This window comes from Amblyomma americanum, chromosome 10, assembly GCF_052857255.1.
Source record: "Amblyomma americanum isolate KBUSLIRL-KWMA chromosome 10, ASM5285725v1, whole genome shotgun sequence".
Classification (NCBI taxonomy): domain Eukaryota; kingdom Metazoa; phylum Arthropoda; class Arachnida; order Ixodida; family Ixodidae; genus Amblyomma; species Amblyomma americanum.
The window spans coordinates 108,164,471-108,187,376 of NC_135506.1; the positions used below are offsets into that span (position 1 = coordinate 108,164,471).

The window sequence follows — 22,906 nt, forward strand, 5'->3', positions numbered from 1 at the left end:
GCGGTGATCCTCTTCATCTGCTGACAGGCCTTGGTCGCCGCGGGGCGGAAGGAAAGGCGAAGTAATTAAAAATTAAAATTGGTTTTCAGGATAGGAAATGGTGCAGCAAGTGTCTCACATATCTCAGTGGACACGCGAAGTGCACCACAAGGAAAGGGATAGAGGAGGGAATGAAAGAAGGGAGAAAGAGGTGCCATAGTGGAGGGCTCCGGAATCATTTGGACCACCTGGGGACCTTTAACGAGCACTGACATCGCACAGTACACTGAGTAATTGCAATGTGAATATTTTGAATTATTTAAGGCAGGCACTCTCAATCTTGAATATTAGGCTTTCTACGAGAAACCTCCCAAATTTTCAACTCTGCCCTTTCTTTCTTAACGCGCATGCATAAAAGAGTATACACATGCGTGACCGCTAAAAAATCCAATCAAATTAAATTAATAGTGACTGGCTTTATAGTGTAAGTCTGCTACAATAAATTACAGCACAAGTCCCAAAATAAAGTACGCCAAAAAAAAGGAGGGATTGGGGCAGCTGGCATGGTGGCGGCGGAATGTGTCGATTCGGCAGTTCTCGAGCAATCACATGAGGATGACGACAGCAAAGTGAAACCCAAGACAGTCTAGTGGTCTCCGTCATCTGTCAAATGCTCAGCGTGGAAGACCTGCTGAGGTGGCTCGCGAGCTCACAACATGACCACATGCAATCCTATCGGGCATACGAGCGACGGGTAAACCTGTTGTTGAAGGCGAAGGAAGAGCAGAAAGAAAGGACCATTTTCACCACAAATGACTTTTTTCTCCGTGAGGAATTTACAACATGCTCTGAAGGATTGTTGGCACTCTAAATACGAATTTATATTCAGCGAAATTTCAGTGTCACAAAGTAAACTGCTGATTCGACCAACTTCGTTAAATCCAGGCCTAACTATATAACTCGACCTCAGCCTGTTCAAAACAGCAACAGCCGAGGGCTCTGCAAAAATGGAAACGGCACACAAAAATAGGAAAGCAACAAGTGTCTTAATATTATTGGCCAAACAACATATCACGCAGTAATGCGTGCGACACAAGGAATGCAGCAAGGCCTTCGACACGTTGATGCATGCAGACACTCATGCAGTAGCAGCCGCCATCGCTGCATAGCCACCGCTGCTTCACGCTTCATGCTGTCTGCTCCCAGTGCCCATTTTTTCTTCTCTCTACGGCACTCGTCTCTTCCAGTGCCTTCTCTTTTTCATCGGGCCGAGCCACGTTCGCCTTTGCCCATGCACACCAATAGACACCCCAAGTTAAGCTGTCTTCTAGCAGTTCGCGAATCAAGTGGCGAAGCTCGCTGTAGCTGTCATAGAAGTAGCCGAAAAAAAAACACTATGTTCGTATCTTGGTTTTGAATATAACACAAGATGTGTTCCCAAACCGACGGACTAAGGAAAAAAACTCTCGTTACGTTCCTGCAAATATGGTAATTGCAAAGGTACTGAGTGGCCATCGATGCAATACCATCAAAGTACCACGGATCCTGATTGCTGTACTGTGACTTATACTTGCATTGCAAAGAGGAGCTCACCTGCTGGCGGAGTTTCGCGATTTCTGCCTGGGTTGATCGATGTTCGCCTCCGGCTTGTTCTTGGCCACCTTAGCCCGGTCGGCGTAGCACAGTGTGTCCAGGGTCTCCTCACGGTTGCCGATTGCCGGACTAATACGAGCGATCGTTACCGTGTGGCTACTACCTCCCAGCGAATCTGAGGAAAAAAAGTAAATAAATAAGAATGGGAAGGAAAGCAAACGCTAGGGAGTGACAGATTTTTAAGAAAGTTCCTGCAAACAAAATATAGTGTCGAATGCAGAAGTTAAACTGCACAGTCCACGAGCATACCAAACACAATAGAACTTTGACCAATTAGAAGTCCGTTGGACCTTGAAAAACATTCGAATTAAACCATAAATGGCTGATGCTTCTCATCAGAAAAGTAGTAATAACGGTTCTCGAATTTCAGAGCCCGAAGCTGCAAACTACGCCTCTGTAAGCTTGGAAAGCTAGACAGGTACTTTATTGGCCATATCACGAACACCAAACCACCTTGTGGGAAAGTCAAATTAATCTGAATATTTTATAACGGTCCCTAAAACTTCAAGGAAAACACAAAAGGTAACCATTCATGCCAGAGTGTAAAGTTCGCTAGTCAGGACCGCGCACAGACCGAAACATGTCCCCTGAGATTGCTTCCTCGGCAAGAGGCGCTCATCTTGGAGGTCACGTTGTGCGCAAGCCGATGTTGCCTCAAGATGCAAGGGTCAAGATATAAATTACGGAGGGCACTTCAGGCTATTTACCGGTTTTGAATGCGGAGCATTCGTAGTTGACTTTATTTTCTTTATTTAAAAAATGTTTTCCTTCTTTGTAATGACACACCTACTGATTAGAAACACTCATAAGGCAACACATATACTAGGTTCACCTTAGTTCGGCAATCGACCATGCGGATTTTTGTCCAATGTCTGGCGTTCCCTCCTAGCGACCTCAAAGTTCTGGGTTCGATTTCCCGGCCTGAGGAAGGAGTTTAACTTTTTTTGCGAGGTAGCATATGGGTTTTCTGACACGCACCGTCTGTCAGAAATAATTGGGAGCTGTGTAAAAAAAATGTATCATGATAATTTGTGGTTCTAGTGATTGACGATTGATTCGAGTGCGACAGGCAATGATGAGTTAAGGAAATCTTTTTTAATTAAGGAAATGAAGAAATGAAAAGAACTAGAAAAAGCGGGTTCAAAAGTGTCACAAAGTGTCACAAAATATTAATACACCGCGCAAGCCTCCGCTAAGTACATAAGGAGTCTGCCAGGACCGCGTCCCCTAGCATTTCGTTTCGCTGCAATGACGAGGTGTGGTGTGTCGATGTGGCTATGTCTGCAAGGAGGACAGCGAAACGGGGAAAGTACGCTGTGTGCAAAAAGTCGCATTGGCGAGGGAGGAGCAGCGGTGGGAGACAGTACTGTGCAACGCTTAGTGCCCGGACGGACCGACGCCACGTGGGCGATTGTGTAACAAGTTCGCACCTGCAGATTGCATAGAGGTGCGTAAGGGCCGCTGCTCCTGTGTATCCTACTTCTGTGTTCCCCACTATGAGCTGCTGTCTACCGACGCACTTCCTTCACATCAACATAGATGGCGTGCTTTCTTCTCTACTTACCGATCCTCATAAATCATGGCCGCCGTCAAAAAAATCTCTCACTGCCTTGCATGACGCATAACAAGGAACTGGAGTCCGCATGACACTTTGCAGTACTGACCACATGTAACGCGCTATTCACCAAAGCTTAACCTCAAATATTACCACGTCAAAGGTCAAAGAATCTGCCATCGCCGTCACAGAACACCCAAACATACGGTATCTCCTCGGTGCACCCAATATTATAAGAGAGCGTGCGTAAAACAGGTTGCTCAAATTACCTAATGTCTCGGCAAGAATTTGTCCGGGAGCAGCACCTGCTTCGCAGTTGCAGCCTCAGGGTTCTTGTCGTGGCAGCGAAGCCTGCTGTTTGGCTTCTCCCGCTTTCACTCTGCGGCTTGAACGGGTTTCCGGTAGTTCCAGGCCACAACGGAAACGCAAGTTTCTTCTCGATGACATCTGCAATGAAAATATTCATATGATGCTCTAGATGTTTTCAGATTCAGTTATTATGCCTCGACAATCTGCGTAGCCGATTATTGGGTTGACAACTGTACCATTTTCAGACAGACGCAGATAAAACGCCGCCAATAAATACTGCACTTTCGGGTGCCTGGCCAGGCATAGATGCTTTGTTTTCGGCAGAAACGTAGAAGCTTCCTGTCCGTATTTAAAGCCTTCGATGTCCTCAGAAAACAAAATGTCGTCTCCCGGCGGAAAAAGGTCAAACCTATACGGAAGCGCCCGCATGGGGATACAGCCACCATAACCCTCAGGAGAGCGTCGCTTATAGAGACATTACTATGGTTCGGCGCGATCTTCGTTTGTTCAGATCCACAAGGGGCCTTGCCACAGTTCGTTCTCCGTTTAGGCGGGGGAGAAGTAGCAATAACGTTGACTACCAGGGTCATCGACGGAGCCCAGCTAGATATCTCTCAAGATGTGCGCTTTACCATAGCGTCGCGGATGTCATATGAGCACTTGCTTATAGACAAAGATAATATGCGAGCACCTTCCTATAGACCGAGATAATATGCGTTCGAAGCAAGCTAGAGCTAGTCATGTATTCTTGTTTTTTTTTTACTTCAGATGGGTATTATGTGTGCCTGAGGTATGGAGCAGAAAAACACGTCATGGTCACGTGAAGCAATCAGTGGTATTTTCTTGTAGCCGGTGACTCATTATAGGTGGTGCTTTGTTCCAGCCGGTTTTATAGCTGGTGACAGGCGGTGCAACACACGGCGAAATCGGCTTTACCTATCGTAGTGAAGCTTTAGCTTAAAAAAGGAAACTTAAGAGAAAACAGGGGTCACTTACTACGAAGACAGAGGAGTTGAATAATTTACTCATTCCTCCTTAGAGATAGAGCCACCATTCGGAGCAGTCAGGCACGGAGGAAAATATTAATGGAGCGCGCACCATGCCCATTGGCTCAGCCATTGCCGCATTGTCAACTGCACTGTAAACTGCTTATGAAAGTCGTGCCATCACACGATGTCTATGAGCTTTGGCGCCCAAATTCAGAGGTTGCACGAAGCGGGTTACCCGCCCCATTTGATTTTGGCTGTTTCTGAAATGTTAATCCAGAAATTCAAGCGGCCTTGTGATGAGAAACTTCCGGAAGCAAAAAAATTGGTCCCTGTGATTCCGTACATGCATAAGGGGTCCCATGGTATAAAAAAAGTCGCAAGCAAACATCAGGTGCAGGTTGTGTTCTCGGCCCCATGAAAGTTGTCAAAGATTTGCACAATGTCAAAACCGGATAAGAAACGACCGGTTTGCCCTATTAAACATCAAAAACTGTTCACGAAATGCACATCACAAGTTGTATATCAGATTCCTCTAAGCTGCGGTTTAGTTTACATAGGGCAAACCGGTCGATGTTTTAATGAACGTGCCAGTGAACACTTGCGAAATGTGCGCCAACATCATGGACGTTTCCTTGCAGATCACTGCAAGACGTGCAAGGGGTGTAGTCCGGATCTGAGCAAAACAACTTTTTTGAAGAGCGGTAAAGACAGATTTGAGCGAGAAGTTGTGGAGGCATTTTTTATTAAGAAAGCGGGAAGCGCATGCGTTAGTAGGCCGTCCATTTCAATTAGTGACGCTGAGGTGGTGTTTCTCGAAGGCTGTCTTTAGGTTTCAACGTTTGCAAGTTTTCTGCATACATTGTTTTTCATCGATGTGTTTTATCGACCGAAAAGACGTTTGTGTAGAAACCAATATTGTAGCACTTTGACGCTGGGAGGTTTTCTCAAAGGTTTTAAATTTTTGACGATAATTATAGTACATTGACGCTGGGAGGTTTCCCCGAAGGTTCAAGTTTTCATGTCCACCAAATTTTCCGCGTTTGTTGTTGGTCATTCTTTCATTTTCACTCTTTGTGTTAAATCACGATTGTTGAGTTTGCGCGCTGGTTGCCTTGCCCAAGCGTGTGTGTATCATTTGGATGATCAATTGCTTTCATGTGGGTTACGCAATCATTTAATCTGGGGACTTATAAAGTAAGAATAATGCTGTTATCAAGTGGATAGTGCAGAAGGCGTCTCTGGTCTGTAAAAGTAGCGCCTACTTCCGATGTTCTTACTATTGAAGAAATTGCGTTTTGTTGTGTGATAAGCTTGTTGTGATACGGCTCAGTTGATGCATAAAATGTAGGGGTTTGGTGCATTAAACTTCAGTTGCAAGTTGGCGCCCGTCCTGTTGTGTTCGTGCCTCTTTGTCTTTGTCGTTTTAGCGCCGTCCTAACTTCTTTCAAGATATGAACCAACTAGCCCAAATCAAAGTACTTATGAGACTAAGTATGGGCGAATGAGGAAACTTGTGACCCTCCTTTTCTTGCTTCTCGCTCGTGATTAGAAAAATGGGAATCCGTCGCGACTCACGAGCTCAGTCAAACCAGGGAGCATATGAAGCGTTGCTAATGCGTAACACGGAGATTACAGGACGAGTAGACACTCTTTAACAAGCCTTGTTGCAGAAATGGGTGGCCGCAAACGAGCAAGACAGCACGGAAGCACCAACAAATTTATTCTTATGGTTTTGTCTTACGCGACAGGAGGCAGACGAATAACTACCGACTACCCCACACCTTCGCTTCTATTTATCGAGAAACCACAGGCTTACCAGACAGATAGGAGGCAGTGACTGCCTGAAGCATGCTGCTGTGGTGGCAGTGCGCAAAAAACCTTCCTGCTTCCGTGCTACGGCTGGCCGGCGGGAACCGCCTTCCATGTGTCTGAAGAAAAAGGACAAATGAGCAGTTATCAGTTAGAAACGTACCTAAGACCCACATAGCCAAAAATACAGGTACCTCGCACGGAGCGAGCAGTAAACGCATGCGTTGACGTTTTTGCGATGAAGAATTTGCAGTGACATAGATGGGCGCTCATAATGGTAGGCACTCCGTTTTCGTTTATCATAAGCAGAGAGCGAGGTGGGGAGGGGGGGGATTGTGGTATTGCATTAGCCAGCAAGAATTTAAGATCGAAGGGACAGATGCCCTTCAAAGGAGGCCCTCCAGCCAATGGCGCCGGCCCATTTTCTTGAAGTCGCGGTTAATCCTATTAACACTCTTTAACTTCGGGATCTCCTTCTGTTTGATATACTGCACGTATGTAAAATATTAACAAATAAAGACAGATTCTCATTCTGAAGCCGTAATTATCCTCCATTCATATGCCGCCCCCTGGGATTTCCCGCTAACGGGTTCAAGGGCACATGTTAACAGGGAGAGGTAGAGAATCATTCAAGGGGGAGGATTGATCGACGCCACTGGCTGGAAGGGCTCCTTTGAGGGGCACTGGCCGCTTCATTCTTGAGTTGCATCCGAGTACAGCAACCAACCGCTTTTTCCAGCGTCAGCTCTGCGCGGAGATCAAGTCGTTCGGAATAAAATAAGACGCTGATGTCTCGCCTTCTTATTTATATGTGGACAAGCGACGCATTAAAGTTTTAACGCGACAGCTCGCGTCGCGTCGCAGAAAAGCCGGGGTCGTCAGCGTCAGCCGTGAGTGAAAAATCCCTCCTCCTCCTCCCCACAATGTATGCCACTGCCTCAACAAATTTGAGGAAGGAAATGGAGCAGTAACTGTCTCACATATGTAGGTGGACACCCGAACCAGGTTTGAGGAAAGGATATGGCGTATAACTGTCTCGCATATGTCGGTGGACATCCATGCGAGGGCTCGACAACTAATTATATACCGTACGCGCATTTCTGTGACGGCCACTGGCAGACGTATCTTCCTTTGTGGGTCACCAGGGCTGTTCGTAGTGTGCGAGCCTAGAGGTTATCGCTCGTTGGCCAGTGCGAAAGCCCCGAAGTCTCGAACCAACCGGGCTGTGTTATCCTGGAGCAGCTTTCCCTTATGACGAGGAGCTCCTCCGTCTCGGATGCTCTGAGTGGTTTGACGTCGTTGAAGAGGTTAGGCCGGAATCCGCCAGCGCCGCTTACCTGCGCGACGAAATGAACATCCTAGAAGTGGAATGATCTATCGCCGCGCAAAGAGAAAAGGAGGGGACACAAGAGTTTGGCAAATCCTTAGATTCAGCTTGCGACTATCACGAATCCTACGCGCTAAAGCGCTGCACGTAGTAACAGAGTTGTTTGTAATGCTGACACATATCAGATAAGAAAGCCCAGAAATGACAGCGATAAACATTTCCGATGTCTTGTTTTGTGCAGTACATTTCAAACATACATTTGCATGCTAGTGCTTCTGATGTGACGGACACACTTTTGCTGGTTGTTCTATTTTATCCAAGTCGACACTGATTAAGAGATCTGGTCTGTCTCGAGGCACAACGTAGTGATATTTCAAAAACGCTTCCTAGGACCTGTACCGATCGCTGTTGCACGAATGGCAGTCACTGCCTTTATGACGTGGATAAAAATGTGCAGTACAAATTTGGTACTTACTCAAAGGCTAGTCGAGAACAATAAAAAAGAAAGCTGGAAAAGCGGGTAACTCGATCAATAAGAAGGGCAAACTGCTAATCTTAGCTGTTAAAAAAATGTCTACATGTGACATGAATACATAAAACGTTTGCACAACCTTATTACTATTTTTGAAGCAAAAGCTTTACTACTTCCCTATGCAGCTTCTTCGCCATGTGCGCGGTGTGCGCGACTTTGACTGAACCGAGGAGAGACCACGTGACAGCTATGACATCACTCACCCGCCAGCCCAGAAACCGAGCGCTCGCCTGTTTCTATAATTATTAGTATAGGCTGTCCGCGTTCATTCTGTTCATTGGCGTTGGCGTTACACTTTTCGAACAAATGATCCTGAACTCCTGTCCTCGCATCAAGGGAGCGATGCCTGGCCAAGCATGGGAAAGGTATAAATGATATAACCTATTCCCCAGAATACCTGCCCACAGTAGTTCCGGGCACCGGGATTTATTTTAACGCCATCATCCACCATTCTAGGCGGGATTGTCGTATACACTGTCTTCATGTACCAAGCAGCCGGAGGCTGAGTCAGAGATAGTGACCCCTTTACGCACTGAATTTTTATCATTCCGTACACAACAAATTCTGACTCATCGATTCTACTATTTCCATATCATACATGATGTAGCGGAGTGGTACGCTTAAGTTTCAACGAGAGGGTTGTGTACATTTGGCGCATCAAGTTTTAAAAGGTACTCATGTATGTGCCTCGTTGTTCCGTTTTATTTCCCATAAACCTGAATTCAGGCTACGCAATATGAGACTGCGGTCCAGTTGTTACGTGATGTCCCATTTCTCCTCTGGCAATGGTCCGTCGTGTGAATCTACCTTAAGCGGCGCTTTCATGCGCCAAATACAGGGTTAGAATTGTCTTCGTTTCTCGCGGGCTCCGTTTTTGCAAGAATTACATATCGCTTCCCATATTTCTGCATAGAAAAGCATTTGCTCATAACAGTTGCGTGAAGCCACGGGATCGAACCTTGCAAATACAGGTTGCAAATAGTTATACAGCGACTGCTATTAAAGACCAACTCACTTGGCTTAGCGGCGTATTGTAGTAGTAGCAGTCGCGTAAGCAGACTCTCGCTGAATCTCGCGTTACGTAGTGGCAGCCGTTCTGTAGTTTTTTTTTCTCTTTTGGAGCACACTAGAATGTCCATCATTCGGTTTGGTTTGGTCTATGCGGGTTTCACGTCCCAAAGCGACTGAGGCTATGAAAGACGCCGCAGTTGGTTGCACACGTAATGAGCTGCGACGGGTGCGAGACGATTTTGAATGAGACGAAGATTCTTGGCAAGGGCACAGATAAGACGGCGCGTGTTAGTCTGGAGGCTTTCTACATCAAGAAATATGGCAGTAGGTGCATCAGTACCCCTTCTTTATCTCTCTTTGATTCAGAGTATCAATTTTTAGATTCAGTTATCACGTAACGTTTTCTTTTTCTTGTATGCCTTTTGGCTGCCTGCCTGTTTTTTGCGAAGCGATGTTCCCTTTGTTCACCTTCTCCTCCTTGTCACCCTTCTCTCCCCTTGAAGCTTCACCGTATATAAACTGCTTCCTTCTTCAATAAAAAGCCAGTTGTGAGTTAAAAAAAATAGCGCTTGTGTCTCGTCTGTTCTGTCTTTGTGGTTGCATGTTTTTGCGCTAGGTTTTCTCTAAATCAAGTAGTTTATGGCTCCGGAAATTTCGACCGCCTGGGGTTCTTTAACGTGCACTGACATCGCACAGTACACGGGCCCGTAGAATTTCACCTCCATCGAAATTCGACCGCCGCGCCAGGGATTGAACCCGCGTCTTTCGGGCCAGCAGCCGAGCGCCATAACCACTCAGCCACCGCGGTGGCCTAAGGGAAAGGTATTGGTCTAAGTCTAAGGTAAAGGTATTCGAATTACGAAGGGGCACCAAAACAGGAGATACTCGCAAACCAAACGTGCAGTTCGAATCAACTCGAATTCGAATTAAGCGAATAACGAGATCCTGCCCTAGTGGTAGCGGCTCTGTTTTAGTGGGGTAGAGAGGCTACACAGGCTACGGGAAGGCCATTGAACCCATGCCTACCGATGGTTCCCAGCGTAGCGGCCGCCCGATGTCGTCCGTGTGGCGTCGTCCAAAGCGCCACCCGCTTCCTCGCTGCGGTCGCTGGAGGTGGAGCCTCACGTCCAGGAACTGCGTGTTATTCCCCCGATGAGGTATTGGAAGCGCACGACTTTCCTCTCGAAGCAGAGCATGCTGGAATGAATGCAAGTCTCATGTATATATCAGATAGACGAATGATGCGGCGAAATGTCATGTGCATTCGGTCGGGGCCACGCATATACTGAAACATGTACTCATATATTACTCGCACGGCAAGGGCCATCACCAAAGAATATTGCCACGTGAAAGGTCAGAGAATTTGCCATGCCGTGACAGAACACTGATACCTTCCGGGTCTCCTCGGTGCACCCAACCTTAGAAGAGGTCGTGCGTACAACTCGTCGCTCAAATTACCTAGAGGCCTGCTCGGACGTTCTCAGGAGCGGCCGGCACCTGCTTCCCATTTGCAGCCTGATGGTTCTTGTTTAGTCGGCAAGATGTTCGCCGGCCCCACCTGCATTCACGCTGCGGCTTGAACGAATTTCCGGCTGTTGGCTCGCTGTGCATAGCTACAGCGGAAACGCTAATTTCTTCTCGACGACGACACCTGCAATGAAAACATCCATATGACAGCCTAAATATTTTCAGATTCCTTCATCATGCCTCGATTATCTTTTTAGCCGATTATGGCGTTGACAACCGTACCATTTTCAGTCAGAGCCATATAAAACTCCGCCTATATTATTTCTAATTGCCGCAGTTTCGGCTTCTTGGCCAGGCATAGAAGCCTTGGTTTGGACAGGAATTTAGGAGCTTCCTGCCCCGACATGAAGCCAGGAAAGAAAATGGTGCCTCCTGGCGGAACATGGACAACCCTAAGCGTTGGCGCCGTAACGGAGACACCCGTTTCTCGCAAGAGACCTACTTACAAAGACGCTTTTATGCATGGGACGATCTTGGTTTCGTACAGGGGCATAGAACTTCGGTATTTCTACCTCGAGCAGGCTTGACAAGGGCAGTGTTATCTTGCACTGCTTGGAAACGCTATGTATTGAGCAATATCGGCATTAAAACAAGATTTTTAGATATAATGGTCAGCTTTTTTCGTATATGCTCCGCCGTCTTCGGCTGGCACCATCAGCTTCCCTAGAAGTCTGCCTTGCATCTCTATGTATTGGGTCCATGAAGTTTTTCATATATTTTGTCAGACATGCCAGACTGTATACTCACTGCACATTTTTAATTAACCCTTCTACGTGCTTTTTTTTATTGTGAGATGTATCCGTGGCTAGACCTTTGTCTGGAGAAATGAAAAGCACTCCCTCTTCGTATCGGCTGGTATTTAGTATAGGCCGCTGAGCCATTAAAAGCATTCGCGGGACTTACATCCGTGTCTATTATATACACTATCATTACTCGAAAAAGCCTGTGACAGAAAGCACATTGGACCTGATATACAAAATCCTATTGATCGTAAATAATCAAAGACCTGAGTAGAAAATAGGAAGTTCATTTTCTTTGCAGTAATGCTGCAGTGGCAAACGTACACATTAAAACGTTAGAAAGATGGTTGTTCAGGAGAGCCCAAACGGCAAACACAAAATTCCCGATGTAAATAAAAAAGATCGCGAAGGAAGAGTAACAACATCCTGAATCACATGTCTTATGCGGATATATCTCCTTTTTTCGGCTCGACTTCAAATCAAAAGCGCTCTTTACTCTTTTATAGCTAGGCGTTCATTCAGCATATGCGACGCACTCTTCTCACTGACTTGAGCCCCATATCTTTGGTGAGAGGATAACGTGTTTGGCAAATATTCTCACGCGTTAGAAGATTTCTGCCCGGACAGTTTTCTTTGCTCCCGCCTTGACGGGGTGCCGCTTAACAGCGCCGAAGAATATTTTGTAATTGTCGCCGATATTGCATCTACCGCCGCATCGAAGCTACACTTAAAGCTTACAGATGTTGAATGCAAGTGTCAATTTCTCTCACAACCTAAGTTACGGCTATGTTTAGTTGGAATGTTATTCGCTTACTGCCACCAAAAATCTCAAGTAGATAGCAGTCTCAGTGGTCTACACACACATTTCTCTTGCGTTTTGCTTTACTTTTGTTTAAACTATAAACTACCACACTTCCTGAATCGTCAGTAGCAACACAGCAGATTACAGAACGCAGCAGAAACTTTGTTCCAGGCTAGGTACTTTCAGCTTTAAATGCAACTGCGGCGTGCTGTTGGCACGAAGAATTTGCACTGCGTTGTATTTTTTGCAGGCCAAGGCAATGTCACGTTATCTCACAGCTGCCTCGTTTTTACACCAGTGATGTCAACTACGCCTTGTCCACGTATACATGCACGCCCACGCACACAGACATGTAGTTTATCGGTAATTTACGCATGTAATTTACCTGCAGTTGTAGGCGGACTTCCGAAAAACCTTGTTGGAGCCAATGTGGTGTCTGAATTAGACATATTTCAGAAAATCTGAGGAAGAACGAAATATAGTACATGTAATGGCGCCACCGAAGCGTGGATTGCATTCTAATCTGCACAGAGGTTAGTCCGGCAGAGACGTGGTGCGCTACTTGAGCAAACATGAAATCTTATTGGAGATCGGGCAGAGGGTACCCACGCCGTGCCCACCTGCTATCTCGCTAAGGCTGCCGCCGCCTAGGATGTTCCTGGGTAACAGGAACATAGATTATATAGGGGACAGAAAAAATGGGGTACCAACTACCCCAACCCTTCCCTTCATAAGAAAAAGTATCCACAGGCTCACCCGACCAGAAGAAGACAGTGGCGCCTTTAGGCCGCCGGTCGGGCAGAGGGTGTCCAGACCGAGGCCACCTGCTTTCTTCTTAAGGCTGCTGCCGCCTAGGATTTTCCTAGGGAATGGGGACATAGAGTATATAGGAGACATATAAAATTGTGTGCCAACTACCTCAATCCCTCCATTCAACACAAAAAGTATCCACAGGCTCACCCGACCACAAGGTGACAGTGACGCCTTTAGGCCGCCGGTCGGGCAGAGGGTGTCCACGCCGCGGCGACCTGCTTTTTCGCTAAGGTTTCCGCCGCCTACGATGTTCCTGGGGATCAGGGACATAGATTGTACAGGAGAGAGATAAAATGGTGTGCCAAGTACCCCAACCCTTCCCATCATCACAAAAATTATCCGCAGGCTCACCCGACCAGAAGGGGACAGTGACGCCTTGAAGTCACTGGTGGGGCAGAGGGTGTCCACGCCACGGCCACCTGCTTTCTCGCTAACGCTGAAGCCGCCTTGGTTGTTCCTGGGGAGCAGGGACAGATTATATTGGGACTATAGTGGTACTATATACTAGGATTATTTTGGGTCTATATTGATTATATTGCACTGATTTAAATTTGACGCGCTTGCATTCATTTCAGGGTAGAGGAAAAGAGAATCTTGCGCGATTGTGGCGCCACCTGACCTAGGTAACGTGACCTAGGTGGCGATGTAACGGACGGACGGTCACCGCGAGGAGGTCACCTGACCGGACGCACGGTCACCGCGATTATGAGCAATTAAAGGCTTTTGCTTTAGAGTATTACAACTGCGCCGAGTCTGAATTAAGGGGAGCATTCTCAGTACACTTGGTGTTGAGAAAATGAAAGTGCCAATTCGAAACAACCGATTTCACGCTAACAAGATTCCATTATAGTCGAATCTCGGTCATTCGTTCTCGAAAGGGACTTAAAATTCGAACTGAGCGGGGTTCGCGTTAAGGGAGCTTCCTCAATACACTTGGTTTTGGCATACGAATTAATGAATTGCTGCTTTACTGGCGCAGGGACGATTGATACCATGAGCCAAGTACTCGGGACTAACCGGAGGGCTCAGCCCTCAGTTGCGGCGCAATCAGCACCGATGGCTCCTCCTGCTTCCGCGTTGCGGCTTCGGGGGCGGAACCGACCTGTGGGTGCTTTCTCCGCAGGAATAAGTGGAAACTCGAGTGTCTACTCCAAGACCGGCTGGGATGACAATCTTTACTCCAAGACCGGCTGCATTGAGAGGACGTCAAATGAGAATGCCACAAAATGAATAGGTAGTTCAATTCAGTACACTTCATTTTAATTTTAAAAAATGGAATGCGATAATGCCTTGGAGGCGATGCAGGTATTCTGTATATAAATAAATAATAAAAGACATGAATCTGTCGAGACCTTGTCTCACCTTGAAAATTAATAGCAGGGGAAACTTTTCAACCTTAATATTCAACTTCAATATTTCAAGGCGCCGCCCGGGGACACCTGGCGGCAATATATTCAACTTAAGAGATAAAACGTCGACACATGCCAATACTCAGTGCAGGCTGTAGATTAATACAACTTACGCTTTGAAACAAACATGATCGCGACAACGCACTGGTCAGAAAACTGGTCGGAAATCTCGAAGTGGAAATAATTTGAAATAGTTAACATGGAAGAAACCTGACAACAAAGTTATGAGGTCTGATAATACATATGAGTGTCTGTTGTATGTATAAAATGTTCAATGGCCATTAAGACGTGTATACTGTAATTCGAGTGGCTTAAATGGCAGCGTAAGGTCAAAATAGCGCTCGTGAGGGCAACGCAACTTTATTGCTTGATAAGTAAGATCCTGTTTTCAATAATTAGTTCTTACGCTTCTTGCTTTGTGTGCGTAAATTCTAAAGCGATATTGAGGGGATATATTATTGACTTCGTTAAAGCCTTTTGTGTGGAATACTTGAGGCAGTTTAGACTAATGTACCTTGTTGGTAGGCATTAAATCGCATCTTAAGAAGAGTGGTTGGGCTGACAGGGGCTTCAACAAATGCAAAACCACCACAGGGTTCTTGGTAATTGATTGTCATGCTTCTGTTCGCGTAGCCAATGTATGTGCAGGGTTTTACTCCTCCAGTTTTCCTTCTTGTTGAAAATGTATTCAATTCCGCCAGTGTTGATATTAATGCCACGTGTTTCCGGGAAGATTCGTAGAGCAAAATGTTGGGCCTGTTGGTGTAGCAACATATTCACGAAAACTTTGCGCAGATTAACACAGGGCGGAAGGGAGAAACATGCACACACACACGACCACGAAATACTTTCAAAAATGTTCGAAAATAGGCCTTCCGGGATGAAAATACGGGTTTTGCAGCGTAATATTACCATGTTCGCGTACATCGCAAAGCTGGTGAATTGTCTTGAGTAGCAAGCTGGTTAACCAAACTATCGCTGACAGGCAACTAACTGGCTACAGTATGGTCAGCCTTACCGGTCGCTGAGGGGGGGGGGGGGTGTGATGGAAGTGGGTGCGACCAAGGTGCTGCTGTTCCAGCAAGCTGCCCCCTGTTGCCGTGCTGCCGCCTGAATCCCCTGTGAGGGGGGGGGGGAGGGGGTAGCTTCGGCGCAGTCCCAAGTATTTGCACACAGGCAGGAAGCTTTTCATGGTGTTCATCCGCGACATCCCCAACCGCTTTTTGTCATCAGTATCTAACGAAAACACAATCCTACAACACCCAAAACATATGTTATAATAAGGAAAAAATACGTACAAATCCAGTTTTTTAAATGATCACCATCCTGCTGTAAGCATTATCCAGGAAAGTCAATCATTGAAAGCTTTCAAAAATAGCATCACTATGTATCTGTTGTCACTGCAGGCATGACCACTATTTTTTTTTTTATTCTGTCGTTTCTCGCAGTTTTTGCCCTACTGTTGTACATAAATGTTCAATATGAAGTAACTCAAGTTTCAATGTTAACCAATCCACTCTGTAATTTCTCGTTTAGTGTTTATTTTATACGCTGAATGTCTTGTGCTCTCGATTGGGAGCAAGAAGGGCACAGACTCTTTGTCAGGCATCCATTTGCCTTTTGGTCTGCGCCCTAGGCAAATGTACCACACGTTGCCTGAATAAACTCTTTGACTCTTTGACATGGAATGCGAGTCGGTTGCATATTCTCCACAGCCCAGACTTCGTTTGTCTGGCTGGAAGCCCCCTCGAAGACCCCACTTCGATATCGGAAACAAACACGCAGCGGCTGGGTGCCGCGCTCTTTTCACCAAAAGGGAGTGCATGCGGCATAGTCGTTTTGGACATTTTGGTCGGCCTTTGAAACCACGTCGGCCAGTACCCATTCAAACACCCCTCCACACCTGCTACCATACACTGACAAGGGGCATTGTGGGCCGCAGCCCACTCACATGGCCACGGAGAGTGCCCTGACAGTCCTCCTGGGGATTCGCAACTCACTGCAAGGTAGGCCCCCGTGGGAAACCCCGACTATCGACGTAGCTACTGGACACGGAACAGCAGCCATAACCGCCTCACAGCCTCCAGCACAAATGAGGGGCAACCAACCAGCACGTCCTAGTCGGGTTCTCCATCGGCTGACACACCTTTGTGGAATGGGACACGTGTGGGTCAAAATGTTTCGGAAATGCAATTAATTCCTTTTCAGCCTAAACATGCTGCCGCAAACCAAAGGAGATAGTCTGCACTGCCCCGCCGTCAACTGCACCTTGCATACCTAAATACGTGGCCCCGTCTCTAAGCAGGCAGAAAATTGATCGTTTTCTTTAGATTAGTGTCTCGAGAACTTCTTGGACAGCCGCACCTTGGACGAACAGGGAAGCCAGGCTTACCTGATCAAGTGCCTCCTTGGTAATCGAGCATAAGCCGAGTGCTCCAGGCATGTCCCTGAAAAAAAACAGAAACTGTCAATGATCATTAAGATTTCAGTGCCATCTGAGTAATAGAGGACGCGGTGAAGTGGTATGTCATAGGGACATCACCCGTAAAGGAGGACGAAATGGTATACGATAGTAGCGGCAGTAATGTGAGACTTTATTTAGGCACAACACTTAGACGCCTAAGACGACGATGGCCTGCTGCACAAGAAAACGCTGTTCGTGTTCACCTTCAGCTTCAAGCCAGTCCAGCCAGCTCCCGACAGTGCGTGTAAGGGGGTGCGAAAGAAATACGATTGCAGAGAAACCGGGTAGGAGAATAAACAGTAGGCGAGGTTGGCATAAGGGGCAGGACAGTTGGTATATGAAGGATCGCGACGGAATTTGTACAGGTAAAGTCGTGCAGTCGTGACAAGTGTGTTGAGTTGTATCTGTCGAAGGATGTGATTTTCTCGCTCAGAAAGACTAGGGTGAGAGTTGGGTTAAAGCTTACGGTTGAGTCGGAGAGCGTTGTATATAAAATTCTTTGATGGAGCAAAGGTAGCTGTAAACCGCAATAGTAGTGCAAAATTCATGTGGTAGAAGGCGTATCTTGTGTCATAAAAGAGATGTTTCCGGAAGGGAAACATCCTTCTAAGGCAAGGATACATCCTCGGATGTTTGGATTTATTCTTCACGTTTGCTGAGCACGCCGAATTAAACACTATGATCCTTAAGTCAGGGGGCAGTCGCATGCACCGGAGTATCACCCACACGAGTGTGAGAGAGGATATACAGACATCCTAAACCTACACAGGGGGACGAGATCTAAATACCCCCCACCGCATAAAGCCCTGACGAAAGAGGAAGCAGCGTTTTCGCGCAGACTGCAAGCAAACTCCTTCCCAAATTTATACATCCTAAACAAAATCTACCCGACGCAGTACAGAGATACCTGCCCCTGGTGCGGGGCCACACCCACACTCTACCACATCACATGGGAATGTAAACGCAACCAAACATTCCGCCAACACAATAACCCGAGTGCGGAGCAATGGGTGAGTCGGCTCACCAGCTGCGAGCTCACGGCCCAAAGGGCTTCAGTGCAGCACGCAAGTGAGGTAGCTAGGCTTAGTGGACCTCTGGAATAGGGGCCCAACCTTGCTTAAGAAGAGGCCTCAAGTCGCCAGCGCAGTGAAGACGACGGAGGCCTCGAGAGGCCAAGCTCTTGAAAGCACCCAAATAAAGTTTTTTTCTCTCTCTCTCCTATGAATACACTGCAAAATCGAAACACCGACAGAGCTGCGCTCAAATTTCGCATTGAATATCGTAATCATCCTTAGAATTGTTTCGTTCAGGTAACAAACAAACCGAACCGTGAATTTCTTTACGCACACGAGAACTTTGCGGGTGGCACGAAGGATCAGTCTCGACCCGCCCTCCCAGGTTATTCGTAAAATTTTGATAATCAAGTATGATGATGCGTTTCCAGAAATGGACAGTATAAACGGACATGAATCATTTCCCGCATTTAGGCGTCTTACCTCCCAAAAGCAAGTACTTGTGCGTTACTTGTGTGCGCGTGATTCTCACTTTGGAATGCACTTCTCCTTTAAGAATGTGGTTAAGAAGGCCCGAAGTTTTCATTCGCTGCGTTCCCTATAAGACAAAATCCATCTCATTTGCGAAGATGACTGATGCAAAATTGATCTGAAACAAATCACTGCTTAGTGCAGCCAACTCTCAGAAACAAATCCAAGATCACTTCGTACAAAACTGTGTAGTACACAGCGTGACAAAGCGTTAAGTTCATTCACGGGGAGCGACATCACTGTTCAGTATATCTGACTGAAATTTGACATCGCGTGAGGACTGTTTTAGGTGTTTCTGCCCTTGGACGGACGGAGTTGTTCGTATCAGTAACCCGGTTCCCGACGATTACGTAACAGGAACACCTGAAGCGTCTGCACACGATGCGGATGCTCAACTATATGACAGGACGCATTATCTGATTGGCCGACAAGGGGAAGTGAACTCAATAACGACCCGCGAAATATCCACAGTTGCACTTTCCTCTTCCATCAAAACTGGTAATGCCAAAATGTGACTTCGTGTAAAACGCCAATTCGAATTACGGGAATTAGTATTCAGATTCTACCGCAGTAGTTCGGCACTTTACCGTTAAAGCTAACTATGAACCGAGGCATATCGTGACTCACCGAGGCACGCAATCCAATAATTCCGGAGGCTGGCCACGCACCACCGGCTTCCACGCTTCGGCCTCGGGGCTTCGGACGTTGGGTGAGGTCCTGCAGGCACTGTGAACTTTTCCCGTGACAGGAAAGGAAACGCAGGATTCTGCTCGAGCAAGCAGGCCTGGCAAGAATACAAGGATGCCTCATATAGCAGGTCGAAAAAAAATTAGCTGGGGCTTAACTCGCTTAAACCAATGTGCGACGTGCGAAAGCGTGGTGAAGTAAAGGATGACGCCACAAGCGACGCCATAGCAAAGAGATGGCGCAAAACGCCATTATATGTTGGCGGCTTTTGATGCTTTTACCAGATGTAGCTTGACCTCCGGATTTTTGACGTCACTCCACTCCAGTCAAAGAGAATGCTTCCGTCTGATGAGGTGTGTGCCCTCCATCTAGTTGGAGAATTATAAGACCGCCGAAGCATTTTGGCCTCATGGTGCGTTATTGCTATTGAGTCAAAACCAAATGAAACATTTACTTTGCTCTTTTAGTACAAATTCCTGTCGTGAACACTGCCAGTCCTGTGGAACTTCCGTGTCCGTTCAAACTCTTCCTGTCTTTGTTTACGAATAATTCCCCGGCAGCACAACTGATCGGCCCAATATTGGAAATATATTGGCAAAGGCCAGTCCAACGTAGGACCAGAGTGAAACCAGTCATTTCCAATACTCAGCCGAATACCTGTGGTGCTTAGGTTTCGCCTGCCTGAGGATCTTTAACGTGCAATGAAATCGCAAACCAAACGGGTGCCTTCTGTGTTTCGCCTGCATCGAAATACGGCCACTGCGACAGTAACAAATATTTGGCGATGCCGAAATTAAGGAAGCAGTAACGGCATCGCACTCGGTAGACACCTGAACTGCACCGTGACGGACGGTATGGAGGAGGGATAGAAAAAAAGAAGGGAAAAATAGATGGTGCAGCGGATGACTCCGGATTAGATTCGACTGCCTTGTGTTCTTCCTGCACTGGCATCGCAGAGCGCACGGCAGTTTTATACGCATCACCTTCACCGAACCGCGGCTTGCATTTGATACCGCATCATCGGGATCAGCGGCCGACTGAATGAGTCACCATGGCTGATACTTGCTTTCCTTCGCTTCTGCACGGCGAACACCTTCGTAGAACACCACCGCGGCCATTTTAAGTTCCAGACAGCCTTGAAGCCAGACGTCTTTAGTGATATTACCGCTTTTTATTTTATCAGGCCAGTAAGACGTGGGGTCACTGCGCGTTTTCTTTAGAAACCTGTTTTGGGTGCCTGAATCAATGTGCCCTACTGAACAAGCGTCTCCATCTGGCTTTCGGAGATGGCAACAAAACCATGAACTCGAGATCTGCAGCGAACGTCATATAATATAAGCCGTAGCGGCGAGTAGGATATAAGAAAAGCACACCCTCAATGTTCCCTTCTTTCAGCCCCTGTTTCTTCTGCTGAAGTTGCATTACATACAACTGCCAACTGTGCAGCTCATTGCACTCAGACCAAACACACGAGGCCATGCTCACTCACCCAGACCGTCGACCACACTGGACAGCCACGTCGGTGATTTGCCTGCTTCCAGGATACGGCTTGGTGACTGGGCGGCCAACATGGACGGAAAGCTGCTCTCCAGCATTGATGCTGCGGCTGCCTCGCCCTGTCTGCCCATAAGGAGGAAGACTGCGAATATGCGGAAAATGCCAAGCCTCTTCTTTTGGGATGTGACAACACCTGTGACAGGTAGACATATCGCACTAATCACACTGGAATCTGCGCTGTACAGCTGGCCGTACGATTATTCCACTGCGTGTATTGAATGTGTACTGTCACAAATTCTTTTCATGCCAGTTCCGTCCTGGAATACACCTTGCTCAATATTACTTGCAAGAGCACCAAATACTTGTCAACGGGTTTATTACGCGAAGCTTTACCATTTGGCCGCAGAAAAACAATAATAATTCCATTCAAAGAATAGTAGTTTATGCTGACGCTGACGCTGGCGCATTATGCTTCGCTGCCTCCGTGCAGTGCCCCATCTGACTGCTCCTACGACAGAGACCGCCGGAAGCAGGTTATCACCAGGACTCACTTTTGCACATAAGACATGCAAAGAAAACCGTTGTGCGTTATGGGTATGGTCCCTAGACCCTATGGGTTTTGGAAAAAGGAGAGATTCTTAACAAGATTTATTGTTGCCGGCATAACAGTGGCCATGACGCCATAGCCTACACCTCTTCATAGCAGTAGGCCATAGAGCCATCTTAAATGAAGCTAGTTTTACCAATAGATCACGTAAAGTAGTTTTTCCAACGCCCGTCGATCGCCGAGGCACGCCGAACGCGCCCTGCGTCCAACGCGGGTGATGGGTGAAAAATCAGACGCGTGACTGCCCTGTATCAAGCAGTTCGACGGCCCCAACTTTTTGTGCCAGTATAAATGCCACCTCAAAACGTTTGGCCACGGTTCCGGCCCAGGACACCCAGGCATATAGAATGCACGAGGCAGACTGCGTTGTCCCGAGCACAAAGTAAGAAAGCGGAAATGCATTAAACTAAACGCGAGCTGAACCAATGCGAAATGTTCCCGAACTTGCGAGGCTTTCCAGAAGTGCGAGCTCCACAAGGTACTCGTCTACAGACGTAGGAGAAAGTCATGAGTCACGTGTCATGGAAGAGGATGAAGAAAATTCATAACAGGTAGAAAAGAGAATGAAGGGGCGTGTATAATGCCAGGTGGGAAAGAAGTATGGTATGATGCGGTATGACGTGCTATGGTATCGTATGGTATACGATATGGTATGGATGACAGAAGCCAGAGTGCAGAGTTCCGGTTTAATGTAAGCTGCCGGGGGCTCTGCAGTGGGAGGGTGTTCCAACCGGACCCCGAGGTAACCATAGCCGACAGCGTGGAGTAAGGGCCGGATTTGCACAGGTCCTGCTGCCTTATGCTGCGTAGCCTTGGGGTTACTGCGTTCTATTTGGAGGAAACACAAGGATCTTTTCAAGGTCGGCTACCACGTGTATTCAGAAGACTCCCAAACAGGAAGTCACAGAAGGCTCGGCATCCTAAGAATTACAAAGAAAAATACACCTATGGGCTGAACTCCCTGCTTAGAACTCGCGAATTTGGACCTCGGAATTCACGATGTACAAATTTGCAAAATACTTCTTGATCTCAAGGCGCCTGCACCGGCGTGCTTTCAAGGCAGCTGATAGCGGACTGCCACGAGATGAGAGAGAAAAAACGAATTCAAATTCGAACTTATTGTTTGGAACTCGAAACAATGGCGCCACCGTTAGAGGCGGAGGTTGTTTGCAGCACTTGCTGTGCAACATAGCTGCAGTGGCGCCCAGGATACGTATAAGGATCCCACCGCATGGCTATTCCAATGTGTATCATCGTTATGCTAACAGCTCTGAAAGTCATCTATAATTTATAGCCAGCCGGCTTTGCCAAATTCCTGCTACAAGGAACTTTCGACTAGCTACAAATTTAAAATCTCATTTTCCTCTAAGAGCGAGCTGCAGCAACGGGATGGAGCCCGCAGCATTAGATTGTCTCTATTTTTGTGGTACAGTCTCAAGGCTAATATCCGAAGCTAGAGAGAAACAGACGAAGGCGTCGAATTATTCAAGATTCAAATACAGAGGTTATCAACAACGCTAACCCTTAAGTTTCCGTTAATCACGTTAGCATTAACGGGATTTCACTTTAATGGCATCGGCTGCGATTTAGTGGCTTAGAGCAAAGGCAGGCTTTGCGCCGAAACTTGATCCCATGCTTACCGGTAATCCTCA

At 47.0% G+C, this 22,906-nt stretch overlaps 1 protein-coding gene and 2 long non-coding RNA genes across 3 annotated transcripts in view; all 3 read right to left on the reverse strand.

The window, feature by feature from the left end:
• Positions 1 to 10,352, reverse strand: part of LOC144107157 (uncharacterized) — a 107,416-nt gene extending 97,064 nt beyond the window's left edge. Inside the window, exon 1 of the long non-coding RNA XR_013309238.1 lies at positions 10,191 to 10,352. This is a non-coding gene — a long non-coding RNA (uncharacterized LOC144107157). The remainder of the gene's footprint in view (positions 1 to 10,190) is intronic.
• Positions 3,470 to 7,589, reverse strand: LOC144107626 (uncharacterized). Its single transcript, XR_013309334.1, has 3 exons — positions 7,387 to 7,589; positions 6,302 to 6,413; positions 3,470 to 3,634 (listed from the first exon to the last, which is right to left on the reverse strand). It is a non-coding gene; the product is annotated as an uncharacterized LOC144107626 (long non-coding RNA).
• Positions 10,353 to 12,998: 2,646 nt separating the features above from the next.
• LOC144108615 (uncharacterized) lies at positions 12,999 to 22,508 on the reverse strand. Its single transcript, XM_077641806.1, has 8 exons — positions 22,483 to 22,508; positions 20,640 to 20,766; positions 19,091 to 19,247; positions 16,848 to 16,902; positions 14,064 to 14,236; positions 13,398 to 13,503; positions 13,194 to 13,299; positions 12,999 to 13,095 (listed from the first exon to the last, which is right to left on the reverse strand). Exons 1-8 carry the CDS (start codon positions 22,506 to 22,508, stop codon positions 13,069 to 13,071), a joined length of 777 nt encoding a protein of 258 aa, XP_077497932.1. The 3' UTR covers positions 12,999 to 13,068.
• Positions 22,509 to 22,906: the final 398 nt, after the last annotated feature.